The 13,491-nt window shown below is 45.0% G+C and overlaps 4 protein-coding genes across 4 annotated transcripts; 2 read left to right on the top strand and 2 right to left on the bottom strand.

Annotated features, from left to right (window-relative positions):
• Positions 1-240: 240 nt before the first annotated feature.
• TGAM01_v204944 (hypothetical protein) lies at positions 241-1,782 on the top strand (the record flags this gene model as incomplete). The annotated part of the gene is made up of 1 exon (XM_018803601.2): positions 241-1,782. One exon carries the CDS (start codon positions 241-243, stop codon positions 1,780-1,782), a length of 1,542 nt encoding a protein of 513 aa, XP_018663298.2.
• Positions 1,783-2,167: 385 nt separating this feature from the next.
• TGAM01_v204945 (hypothetical protein) lies at positions 2,168-3,966 on the bottom strand (the record flags this gene model as incomplete). The annotated part of the gene is made up of 3 exons (XM_024549541.1): positions 2,168-2,416; positions 2,492-3,268; positions 3,322-3,966. The coding sequence occupies 3 exons, from the start codon at positions 3,964-3,966 to the stop codon at positions 2,168-2,170; spliced, it is 1,671 nt and encodes a 556-aa protein (XP_024405673.1).
• Positions 3,967-5,169: 1,203 nt separating this feature from the next.
• On the top strand, positions 5,170-5,595 carry TGAM01_v204946 (hypothetical protein; the record flags this gene model as incomplete). The annotated part of the gene is made up of 2 exons (XM_024549542.1): positions 5,170-5,448; positions 5,512-5,595. Coding segments are annotated over 2 exons (363 nt in total), but the record flags the coding sequence as incomplete, so codon positions are not given.
• A 6,254-nt stretch (positions 5,596-11,849) lies between these two features.
• On the bottom strand, positions 11,850-13,310 carry TGAM01_v204947 (oxidoreductase; the record flags this gene model as incomplete). The annotated part of the gene is made up of 2 exons (XM_018803599.1): positions 11,850-12,863; positions 12,948-13,310. The coding sequence occupies 2 exons, from the start codon at positions 13,308-13,310 to the stop codon at positions 11,850-11,852; spliced, it is 1,377 nt and encodes a 458-aa protein (XP_018663296.1).
• Between the last annotated feature and the right edge of the window lie 181 nt (positions 13,311-13,491).

Below are 13,491 nucleotides of genomic sequence, written 5' to 3' on the forward strand. Positions count from 1 at the left end.
ATATTATTTTACGCAAGATTTGGCTGAAAATGCTGTGAGAATATATAGAAAAGAGCCTGTGCAGGTTTACAGTGCTGCGTCGTTGCTGTCGTGGTTGGCTGACTAAGATTTGATCATAGACTTGTTCTCATATCCAGGATTTTAAGGCATCAATGTCGCATCCATTCTCATCGCAAATCATCACAAAATAAGCGTCTCAAATTAATATCTTCTGGAATCTGAAAGAACTTTACATTTGAAATGCTATCCAAAGTTTCAACGCCTTTATGTAAACATTGCATGTGCAACTCGGCTCGCTTTGGCCCTCAAGTAGCGCGCCGATACACTTCACGGGCAAAGCCTTCGACAACGCAGCATCAAGACACTCAGCAAAGTTCACGCTTAGAAAACAACGAATCTCAACCCACCGGAGATGGCCATGCTTCTAAATCAGAACCCGGGGCAATGACTCGGAGGCTGCAAGAGGCAACTGAAGAGGCCTTGTTCAGCGGCGGCTCAGCCGGCAGACGTGCCGTGCAGGATGCGGGATTCTCTGAAGAGTTGAAGGAAAGGCTGCTGAACAAGATTGCAGATGCAAAATTCCAGCATGACCATTCAAGTGTTCTGACTACAAAGGATCTTTCTTCTGCGGCGGGTGAAGGGACGAGGCATATTGCTGCTGCTGCGCCGTGGACGGGGGAAGAAGACGCGGCGGATACGGTGTTGAGGATGTTGGATGATGCGAAGAAGCCGCTGAAGCCAGAGTTTAGGGGCACTTTTCAGCCGCCTGTTGTTGATCCGCGGATTCGACGGGCTCCTGTGGTGCATCCTCGCCAGAGGGTGGTGAATGCTCGAGAGAGGGCATCTGTTTACACCGGCATGGGCCTGAAGGAGGATAAAGGCCTAAGCGATAAAGAGAAGGAAGAGATGAGAAAGGAGTTTCGATCGAGGTTTGAGCCGACTGCGCGTGCCATGCCGGCAACGCCATCAGGGCTGGCAGCATTGGCCAATGAGCAAATTGAGAATGCCATTGCCAGGGGCAAGTTTAAGAACATTGCTCGCGGTAAGGGGGTAGAGATTGATCTCGCGAGAAGTAATCCGTTTGTCGACACGACGGAGTTTCTCTTGAATAGGATCATCCAGCGGCAGGAGATTGTACCGCCGTGGATCGAGAAGCAGCAGGAGCTAGCGAAGACAGCGCATACGCTTCGCTCGAGACTTAGGACTGATTGGTTGCGCCATGTTGCGAGGATGATTGCTTCGAAGGGGGGTTCGTTGGAGGAGCAGATGGCTAGGGCGGATGATTATGCTGCGGCGGAGAGGCTGCATAATCCTAAACAAGGGGCGGCAGCAGCAGCAGCAGATGCGAGTATTAAGCCAGAGCAGGAAACTGCACAGACTACTACTAATGAGCTGGATTTAAGACCGCTGCCAAGGCCATTTCGCGATCCGGACTGGGAAAAGGCAGAGCATGCGTATTTGAACCTATCGATAGAGCAACTGAACAGCATCACGAGGAGTTACAACCTGATGGCTCCCGAGCTGGCCAAGAAGCCGTATTATTCTCTGCAGCGAGAATTGGATGCTTGTTTTGCGGATGTTGCGCCTTTGGTTTCCAAGGAGATTAAGGATAGGGCTACGGCGCCACGGGCTACTACCAAATTGACGTCTAAGCCGTCTCCGTATTCGGGAGAGGGAATTATGAGTGGGTTGACGGGGAAGGATAGCGTAAAAATTTATGATACGAGGGCGCAGCCGTATGGGTTTAAGGAGTGGTGGAAGGATGTGTGGAGGAAAGAGTAGGAAGGGGAAGACTTATGGTTCATAGATCATTGGAAAATTTATCCATCATCCCCATGCTATAGCTAGAGTACTGGATAATAGAACTAGGGTGCTTTCCCTAGATTATCGGCTCTAGGGAGCTTCGTCAACGATGTCCGCTGATGGCCAAGAAGAGGGGAAAGCCAAATGCAAGTATACATATAAGAAAGATTAAGAACACTAAAACTATAGGATCATTATGTGATAATATATACATAGAAAAAGTAATAGTAGTAATAATACCCAGATACCAGTGCCCTTGATCCAAATTTCAGAATCTTCGCCCCTTAGTACAATAATTACAAATATTCTTTCAAAAGCCTGAATAAGATCAAAACATAGAAAAGATAGAAGATCAACGGGCCATCTAGTCTTGCGACCAAGAGCTCGACTCTGTCGAGCTCCTACTGAGGACGTATTGTGCCGTCAAGCTTCCGTCAAAGAGCCAATATGAGCTGTTGACGTTATTCCCCAAGCATCTCTCCAAAAACTTTTCAACATCCTTACAGTCCACTCGAGAGTTTCTATCAGGATGAAGCATTGAGTTTTGGATAAAATTGAGAAATTGTGGGAAGAATGTATCTTTACCCAAGTCTTCACTCAGGTGTGCAAACCACTTGAAGAACGTAAGGGTTAGCCTTTGTAAAAACGTAGGACCCAGTGGCACGATTCAGCTCATGTATCTACATACCTCTGCAACAGAATCTTTGCGTTTCGGTTGCCCGGTCCTCATTGTGAAGAAGTGGTCTTCAAACCATTCACCCTTCTTGGGATCAGGGAAGTGTTTGTCTTCGTCCACTCGCATGTTTTTGAAATGGTCGATCCCGCCTTGGCCCGCAATCGCCCACGTAAGGAACTCGGCAAAGAGGCAACCAAATGCCCATATGTCAACTTTTCTTGATCGAATCATGTTCATATCATGTTCCGGTGCTCTGTAAGTTTGATAGGCGGCGCCCATAGACTTGGATTGCACCGTTCGGGAAATGAGCCGGTGGAATTTCATAAGGCCTAGGTCTGAAACCTTGAGAATTCCCAATAGCGTGCCATCGTCGGTAAAGTGTAAGATGTTGTCTGGTTTGATGTCGCTGTGAATGCCATAGAGATCATCATCATCAGCAGCTTTATCCTTTGCTTGGGCTGTGTCGTGCGGTTCATGGATAGCTCGGAGATCTCGAATAATGCCATGGCATTGCTTGCAAAGCCACCGGCTAAATTCCGACCATTTGACTTTTTTATTTACAACAATGGTCTGCGGATCTTTAGTCCACAAATGGTTGAGGGTGCCTCCATCTGCCCACGGGAATAGAAAGCTGTAGTTCTCTCCTTTTTTGAAAGCGGCACAGACATCTATAAGATGACTGCCTGGTTTGGCTTGTTGAAAAGCCTTCAGTTCTTGCTGAAACAATGTACTCTTCAGATCAAACGGCATCATGGAATGAATAGTTTTCAGGGCAAATCGTGAATGCACCTGTGGTTGTTGGTTAGCGCGATTGAGGAGTAAAAGTATACGATTGAACTTACAAACTCATGATGGTCCTCGTGTAACTGTACCCTTTCAACGACTCCAAAACCACCCGTGTGCTTGTTCTTTGAGATGTTGATGATAGGTAATATGGCCTTATCATTGAACTCATAAAAGTTACAGCGCAAAGAATTTGATTTCGGAGACTCAAAGGATGGCACCAGAACTGACCATTGCTCTCTAGCAAAGGCCTCAATGAATTCATCATCAACTCCATCAGGAAACTGTATATAGTCTTTCTCTTTCTTGTTATTTGGCCACATCTTTGCAAAATCAGAAGTGCAGTGAAATGGAAGGTCGTCGTCGCATAATGAATGCTTCCGAAAGAAGTCTATAAGCTTAGATTCATTAACAAGAGCAAGAATGGCGAATATGTTGAAATAGGATTTAGAGATGGCGGATGAGTTTCGAGTTTGGCCGTGACATATCAGCGATGCGAGTTGTTCGCAAAAGTTAGGGTCACTTCTAGGATACACCCTTTTTAATTCTCGCCGTACCGCTCTTATATTGCATGTTGTTTCCAGCTGTCGACGCGGTATAAATCGCTTGTCTTTGTTGTGCTGCGCACAGGGTACCAAGAACTCTCTTAAAACCTTTTTCAGAGGCTTAGGTGGCTCCTCTTGCTGTGTTTCAGGCTGTGCCATGCTGGATCATAGAAGAGAGGGTGGTGGATGTTATCGTGTGTTGAGAGAGGGGCTTGGAATGAGACAGTGAGAAGACGCCGATTAGCTAGAGTTTGTGCTTTTTGGAACATAAGTTTATCCAGACACAAGCTTGGACGTAAAATCAGCCTCCTGAGGCTCAATTTATAAAGTCTCAAAACTCCATAAATCAATGAACCAATGCGGCTGTTACTCACACTCGACCATGCAAGCTTTGGACGCCTTTTGTTAAAGATGGTGTTCTGACCAGGCTGCCGATATTATGCCACCCTCAGAGGATATTGCAACTAGCAGCCCCATGTTTTGTCTCTACAAAAGAGCAGCTTTCGTCTTCATTATCTTCCTGATTAACGCAGTGGAAGGGGTTTATCGTTCTCTCTTGACTTTTTTTTCTTTCGACCTTGTACTACAACACGATATCGCTTCTTTTTTTTTTTTTTTTTTTTTTTTTTCCTGAAAAATTTCCATCACTGTTCTCTATATGTTTAGAAAAGGATACCTAGTATATCTTCATGAGAAAAAGCCTTGTTTCCTCGCTTGGTATCAGCCTTCTTGATCCTTCGCAGATAGTTAGCCGTATTTCGCTTGATGTTCGGTGAGGCGTCTTCCCTCCAAGACGCGAAACCCGGCATAGGCGCCTCAATAGTCAGTAGTATCAACTGCCTCCATGCAACTACATGTAACCAATAGCAAGTCGTTTCGGTGTGACAGGACTGTAGGGAGCATGGGGCATGTCTCAGTGACTATTTCCCTGCACATTCTACGTGTAACTGCAGATGACCGCATATAGGTGCCTAACACAGATACCTACCTAATACCTAGTAGTCGCGAATTGTACAGCACAGCAAAAACACTCACTGCGCATGATATACACTTCTAGCGTCTATGGAGTGCTTTATCCGAGAATGATAGCCTTTCATCGCGCGCCATGTTTTCAAATGTCAGAGTCTAAGCGTTTGAGGCGAATACTATCTTGCCACGCCGGCGGCATATACCCATTCACATATATCTGGCCACTGGGGCGCACGAAGACGAAGTGTATTTACTCTTCGCCTCCTTGCTCCCAAGGCTCTTTAGGGAAAAAAAACGCCTTACATGCATGGGTGCTCCGGATATAGCAAACATACTAGTATGCAAGTACCCCTTTACGAGGGGGCGTATAATATATAAACATGAGAAATAATCTTGAAAAACTTCCAGTCATTAATCTCTGTGCGTCTGCTCTTCAGTCTTCTCATATATCTTTTAAATGCTTGTTTTCTCATCAAAAACTTGGACGGAAACATGGGATCTACACCAGTCAATCGCAACCAAATCAAGTCTAGATACTACACCCATGGCCGAAGCCGATCTAGCGAAGAGTGGAGATCCAGCGAGCCACAGTGCATCCCCGGGGGATACCTCGTCCCTCGAAGGTTGGAGGCAGCCTTGAGAGAAAGATGGCCCAACCAGTATGTTGTTGAGGTAAGTTAGACAGTGCTGTATAGAAAGATCTACAACTATTTGATGTATGTTGACCATGGGAAGATGCGCTCAAATATATACCGCATCCGAGCGCCGGGCAAGCTCACTGATGAGGAAATCAGCACATGTTATTCATGGGTTTACTAAAAATTGGCGCTGCAAAAACTCTATGCTTATCGACATCGAGTGTTATCATTTATTTCTCATGCATTTGAAAGGGGTTTCTGTCATGTATTCACATACAATAAATTTATGAGCTACATCTCTTTTCAGAGACACCACTCGCGCCTGAAAGCCTTTAATGGGCAATACGACACTACTAATTTCCCACAAGATTGATGGCCGTCAAAGGCAACTTGCTACGAAGTAGGCGAATAGCTATGCCTTCATTTCACAATCTGAGCATGCTAATTCGAAGTCTCACTGTGCGCGCTCTAGTTGGGCATCAAGTAGCAGTGGATACTTCACAAGTAGTCGGTACATGATGGTCGATGTAATTGTATTTAGGCTGTCATCTAGAGCCCGATGCCCTTGCAACTCTCGTCGGCCAACTTCACACTAGATAGTTGGAAGATAGTGGTTCATCATGCGCATTTTAACCTGGCCAATTTCTTCCTGTCGACATATATAGTTAGAATCGTATCGCGTTCCCTCAAGACGACGATTCCGGATATCGTACGTTGGTCAATCGTCTTACTAGCCTGATTTGCCATTGATTCGATATGCGCTGCGCGAGCAGATTAGACAACTGTGCTCAGCTATGCAGAAATACGAGGGAGCCTTACCTGTACAAGCTTAAAGTTCTCTTCGCCAAGTATGCCTTCAAGTATTTCGTGCAGCCTGTCCTTCGAGCCATAGTCAATGGCAATAACCTGTGTCAACATCGCTTGTGAGTAGTGAGGCGTGATGAAATGAGCCGCGGCGGTAAGGCGTACGCTTGAAGGTTTTGAGGCATCCCCCCGAATGTTTCAGGCGATCATTTATTTCTCTTCCTTTGGGCATTAGATGCTAGGGTTAGGCTCACTAACAGAATATGTGTGGCACCGTAATATATGCATGTCGCCTAAAATGTCTGTGAATGGTCGCAATGGGCTCTGTTGGCGTTGCACAGCACAAATAACTTGACTTGGATGCGTCAAAAGGAGGTGGCCAGGCTGACCACCCTCTGCCCACCATCCGATCTGGCCCTCGTCGGCCAAAGCCGTGGAAGGCTGCCTCGTCAGAACAGTAGTGTTGGGAAAAATGAAGTCCATGCAAAAATACGGGATGCACACATTAGTTGCCAACATCGCAGTTTGACGAGACGACGGACTCTTTTATAATCACTTGAACTCCCCCTTCATTCTGACTTGAGCCTATTGAGCGTGGAGCGGCAATATTGAGATATTACAAGCTCCCCTCAGTGGCCAAATCAAGCAGCTGTATGACGATTCTGCCTGACACCATTTCAAAAGGCTAATGCAGTGGTACCGAAGTGGTTCAGAGCTCCGCCACCTCAATGAAGCGTTTATATATGATAGGATGTCTCAACAAGACCGTGGCAAGCCTTAGGCTTTACGCAGTAATTACCTTGATCTTCCACCGAATTCGAATTCTACAAGCGTATTTGGTTATTCCGACGCGACCTGTTATCCGCCAAGAAACACCGCATTTACTACAAATGTCTTGGCTCTGCCGCAATCCTGAGCCTGATGCCACCGATAGAGCTCTGCTCAAATTTTCTCAGGGACAAAGCGAAGCATTCAGGATTAGAAAAGATGAAAATGGATGTAATTCTGAAGTCTATATTGCCGGAGAACGGTACACTCAGCCATTACATTTGATGAGCGAACATGAGTGGGAACAATGGCTGCAGCAGTTTGACGGCGAGTCAGCCGGATTTCCGAATGAGAAAGGTGACAAGAATAGTTCTGTCAGCAGCAGAACGGAAATTTCTAGTGCGATTAATTTAATTATGAGCGGGAAATCCTCCTCGCTGTCCAAGATGCCATTTTCGGAAGAGATATTCAGAAAAATAATGAGCGGCTTAAAGCTGCATAAGTCGATTATACGAGCAATTAATAGAAACACAAGCTGTACATTTTCAAGAACGACGCGTGTTCTAGAGAACAAGACATCTAGTACTGAGGCAATAGGTAAGCCCTTTTAAATCGCCAAGCAAATAAAATCTGCTTACACAGGAATAGTATATACATGCCGAACAGCTGAAAGCTGGGAGGACGACATGGCGTTAACCGTAACGTTTATTCCAGAGACAATAACGACTAATGCGCTCTGGCTTGGTTGCAACTTGAAAGAGCGGGAAATTCATGGGCATTTACTGACAGACTCTGCCATTATTACTAGCAAGTTGCGTAATTTTGACGGAGAAGTCTTTCACCCAATGATGCTGCCTACCATATTTGCAGAATTTGAGCGAGGGAGACATGCTAAACTTGTACGCGAAAGTAATACGCAATTTGTGCAAAGAATTCTCGACATTGAACAAAGGAGCGATGCCTTTTACGGCCTACACCAGATTCATCGAGAAACTCAGCAGACGATAGAAAAAGATTTTCAACCGTCCAGGACTAACTCACGTCTCACTGATATTAAGGGAAGAGTTGGTAGCTTCCTGTCAGGAAAAACTCTATCAGCATCATGTAAGAGAAAAGTTTATGAAGGCTACAAAGTGCTCATCTAACTTTGTATTCTTAAGCAACTTTTAATAGCTCAGTTGGATCTGATACAATACAAGTCGAAAGCGAAAGCGACTTCACTGCGGCTGAAGATGACGAATCTTGCGCAATGCTCTGGATTAAAATTAGCCATCTCAAGAACGGTTTGGAAAACTGGAAAACGCAATTGCTCAAAATGCTCGAGCACGTACAGGAGCTTGAAGATACAGACTTCGGTATAGATTATAGAAACATGATGACTTTGAGAGGGCGGCGAGACGCACTGGTGGAGTGCGGCAAAAGAATTGGAGGAAGACTCCGTGACTTGATTGACGAATACGACAACTTTATAAGAGAGTGCGATCATATCATGGCTGGAATGTCACTTGCGATGCAGCTGGTCAATATCTTCCCCATTTTATGCCTTCCCTGTCTTTCTTTCTCCATCTTATATTGTTTATTGCTAACATTTGTCGCTGCAGGACCTAAACAACATCGGCCGTAAAGACGCACGGCTTAATGAAAACATTTCTAGAAGCAGCCTGGAAGTTGCAGAGACGGCTCAACGAGATGGAAGCCTCATGAAGTCAATTGCGGTTCTCGGGATGATCTATTTGCCAGCAACATTCGTTTGTGTACGTCGCCTAATATATGCCTAGGAATATCTTATTATATCTTAACAGTTACTGATAACCGATTTGTAGACATTCTTTTCTATGGGTTTCTTCCAATGGAGTGGACAGAGTGGCAACACAAGAACAGTATCACCTGATGTCTGGATATTTGCACTTGTGGCAGTTGCTTTTACTCTACTAACCATAGGGGTATTTATAGCCTGCACAATTGGCAGAAGCAACAGGGTCAGGGCTAAACTACATATTGTTTAAAATGAAAGTGTTATGGAACCAGTTACCAGTATGATAGAATAATCCCTGAGAAGAGAAGTTTATGAGATTTATGACATCGTACGAAATCAGTTTCTTTGAAAGGTCACCGAAATACAAAACGGAAGTTGAACGGATAGATAGCTACAATATATATACGTATACACTGATTTTTCTGTATTTTACGGCATCGAAAGTATCACAGCCCCGTTACTAGATTAGCCAGATGACGATTCCAAATAACGAGATAATTATGCTCACCACAGCGGAAGAGAAAATATACTGCAGATGCAATCTAGCATTTGTTCATGGCGTTGTGCACCTCGCCTTGAATTGGATGTTTGGGCTCGAACTCATATGGAATGTGCGTGTAGCTTCCCAATCTTATATTTCGTTGCAAGACAAGCAAATTTATCCTAATTGCCGTATTTGTATGACCAACGGTATGTCTTTAGTCTTGTTAGCGCGTCGAGATATTGAGAGTACAAGTTGAATATGAAAATAAATACATCTAAGTCAATCTAATTGTTCTCTATTCTCCGAGGGAGGGCCCCTACAGGGAACTGCCTTTGGAAAACACTAGCCATATGATTGGCCCGACTCATAAACGCTTGAACTTTTATAGAGTTTGCTTTTGCTTTATAGTTCCAGCCAGTCATAAGATATTAACGTATACTGTCATAGAAACTACCAAGCAATTTTATCTTACAGTCTGCTGGCTGGCGAGGTACACTCTTAATGTTGCTAGGGAAAATGTATAATTCAGCGTAGAAGCATACGTCCGCGGAGCTCTCAATTGATACTTTCGTATATTCAGACGTCATGGTAACACTGACATATATAATACTCGTCGGCACTGGTCAGATCCGTCTTGGCAAAGTTACGTGGCCGACTGCCAACCGAGCAACCCCAATTACCTTGTACAACTCCAGCTGCAGTTCAAACTGCATTGGGACATCGCGCATAAGCATCTTAATTCTAGCCCAAAAGTTATAATACGTCAACGCTTCGTGTATTCGTATGATTTGTCACTGGATTTCTCAAAGCTGGTCTTGCGTAATACCGTTACTACCTACTAGTATTACTCAATCCCTGTACATATACTATCATTTTAGAGTTATTGGAGTAATGTTTGAAGAGACTTTATACAGCCAATTTGTTGTACCTATCGACTTAGTAGATATTGACAGTAGTATATAGTACACCCAGTAAAGCCTCCACTATAACTCCAGGAGTTTGGCTTCTTGCAAATCTGCTTATTTGCAGTTGGCTCCTCTCCCAGGTGTCATTTCCTCCATTTGCTGCAAGAGTAAAGAATTTCTCGGTGCCTTTTTGTTCAACAGTCCAACCAGTCTTAGTAATGCTGACATAAATCTCTCTTGAGGTGTTGTTGGCAACTGTAATGATGCCTATTGTGTCTTAACTATATATTACTTTACATACCTAACTAGATAGACAAGAACTTACGTTTGAGGCTGGTTGTCAACACCTTTAGACTCAAAGGGGCAACAATGCTCAAGATGTACACCTTTTCGTTGGCCTTGGAGGTATGGTTATAGTTGGCGATGGAAAACCTAAGTCTTTGGGAGTTGAGTCAGGAGAGCAGCTGTGTTGAGTATAGATAATCTTACAAAGTACATAAAAACAGAATTATGGTCGAAAATTTAAATACCCCTCTTGATATTTATTACTACAAATACGTCATGAGCTTCAGCTAATACTGTTCATTGTTTGTACTATCATACCTCCCCACCACTGTTCATTGTGCTGTGTATCCACCACTCTATTATTCTATTATCTACCTACTATTATATATTTACAATACTCAATTACGTACGTATTATCATGTATTTATATTCTGTTACTTGCACATATGGAGATCGAGATTGCCTCGCCTATAACTTTACGGATCACGATACGATTATAAACGGGATAGAAAAATAGCCAGGGGAAGAATCTAAACTACTAGAAGCATGAAGCTCAAGTGCAACAAGCAAGGTGACTGGGAACTGAATGTGATAATGATAAAGAGGACCTAGCGAAAGAAGAGCCCAGTAGCCGAGGAATGACTGGGCGAGGCTACGGTGAAGTCATGTAAGAAACATTCCACCTGTCTTAGCTGCCTTCGATCTCTATAAGAAGCTATATCTTTTCTTATACTGCTTTATTGTTCAAGTTTTTGAAAAAGATAACTAGGTATGGGTTCTTGATGCATTGATGCAGAAGAACTCTGTGTATGCTCTCGGAGAATCATCCGCAACATCTTATAACGACGGAAATCTGGACGACAATCTTAGGAGGGCCAGTCCATACCTCGCTCTCAAAAGGCCAATCTTGGTCGAATACTTTCAGAGTCAGAGAAGACTTGTGGGGCATAGAAGGGATAGAACACTGTGTAGTATATATTAAACGTAGGCGGGAGTTCATGGTATCCCTCGTTCTGAGGCAAATTCTAAGAGATGAATGAAAGACTGCGCTCTCCACAGAAACAATGTCGGAGAGCCTACAAAAATCCCTCGAGAGAATTTCTCGGCCAAGGACAGTATTCAACCAGTCAGAGGAGGATTTGTAGAGGAAAATGAACATAGATTTACTTATTGTTCCCCTCCTACATTTCATTGTTAATCAGTACAATAATAGCTAATTGTTTATATTTGCATCTCGCATGATATTAAAAGATACTCTGAATCAGCAGCCACTTTTTTCCTTCGTGTGTACAACGAAATCATTTCTCTATCAAAGTATACGTCAATTACAATCACGAAATTTCACAGTGGGTGAAGAGGTACAATATCAAAAGACACTTTTATTTCGGCCACTCAGCGAGTTTAGCCGAACCAAGCCGACTACCTAAATGTTATCAAGGAACTGTCAACTTGGTCGACTTCTTAGAGGCTCTTCCTCCGAAGCCCCATCCTATCTGGTGCGCAACAGTAATGGACACTTCCAAGTCGTCTGCCCACGCCCATACCAAGCCCGGATTCTTTTGGAACATGCGACCTGCGGCAATCAAGTCCAGAGGAGTGTCATCGGGATCATCACTACCATTTATGAGCTTCTGCGCTACCTCTCCTGTCTTGATACTTCCCACAGAGCTGACGAGCATGGAAGATTGCACTGCGGCCTTTATCTTCTTGGCAAACGGTGCTTGGTAGCCAGGACCGCCGATAACCCTTTGCTGCGGATGATTGCCTCCACTTGATACGTCCAGCACATCAACATCGCGTTCAGCGAAGAGTTTGGCCAGCTTGACGCTCTCATCAATGGTCCAGCTTGGCCCACCTCTCCACTCTGGGTTGGTATCAAGCCAGTCAGTGGCGCTGATACGCACAAACAAAGGCATTCCCTTTGGTATAATCTTTCGCGTAGCTTCAACCAGTTCAAGTGCAAGGCGAGCACGATTCTCAAAGCTTCCACCGTACTGATCCGTTCGCTTGTTAACAGCCGGAGACAGAAAGCTGGAAACGAGATACCCGTGCGCAAAATGCAGTTCAATGACATCGAAGCCGGCGCGGAGGGCACGGCGAACGCCCAAGAGGAAGTCGTGCTTGAAGCGAGCAATCTCGGCGAGACTCATGGCACGCGGCTTTGGGTAATGCTCGTGGAAGGCCTCATTGCTAGGGCCGACTACATCGTCTGGCCAGCCACCAACCTCTTCAACTGCTGTTGCTCCGGAGCTAAGCCAAGGTGCAACGGTGGAAGCCTTGCGTCCAGCATGAGCCAGCTGAATGCCAATGTGTGCATTCTGACTGTGTGCGAAATCTACATGTTTCTTCAGAGTATCAATGTGCGCATCAAGCCATATGCCTGAATCTTCGGGCGTGATGCGCCCATTGGCTTGGACGGCAGTGGCTTCAATCATCATGAGTCCGGGCTATTATATGTGTCAGAATTGATCAACGTCCACTCATGGGATAAACAGAGAGGTGAAAGTACAGCCAGTACACGAGAGACTTACACCACGCTGAGCCATGCCGCCATAGTGAGTGATGTGCCAAGGTGTATGAAACCCTTCATGTGCACTGTATTGGCACATTGGGCTCACCCAAATGCGATTCGGCAGCTCAATATCACGTATCTTCAGGGGAGTGAACAGCTTTGGCACAGGTTTACCGGATGGCTGAGGCTGGACAGCGCTGCCGGGCACAGGATCCTGCTCAGGCGTGTAGAAGGAAACGCCTTTGGCGGCAACATTGTGGATTGGTCCTGCACATTTGGCTTGCTTCTCTGGCACTGGTGTTCCAGCGCGCGAGACTGTGATTCCGTGATGAGGATGGCAGATGTGTGGGTGTGAGATGCGCTGGGTGAGATAGGCAGCCATATTGACACAACACGATATAGGCTCAACTGAAGATGAAGTGAAGCAGTGGTAGTACGATTGGGTGTGATGGAAAGAGATGGTAGGAGACCTAGAAGAACTCTGAGAGAATTGTATTATGTATATAGAGCCCAATATAGCCCAGGGATGTTGTGCGGCTGTCACGTTTAGAAGACACCATCGG

This window comes from Trichoderma gamsii, assembly GCF_001481775.2.
Source record: "Trichoderma gamsii strain T6085 chromosome Unknown Scaffold_15.2, whole genome shotgun sequence".
Classification (NCBI taxonomy): domain Eukaryota; kingdom Fungi; phylum Ascomycota; class Sordariomycetes; order Hypocreales; family Hypocreaceae; genus Trichoderma; species Trichoderma gamsii.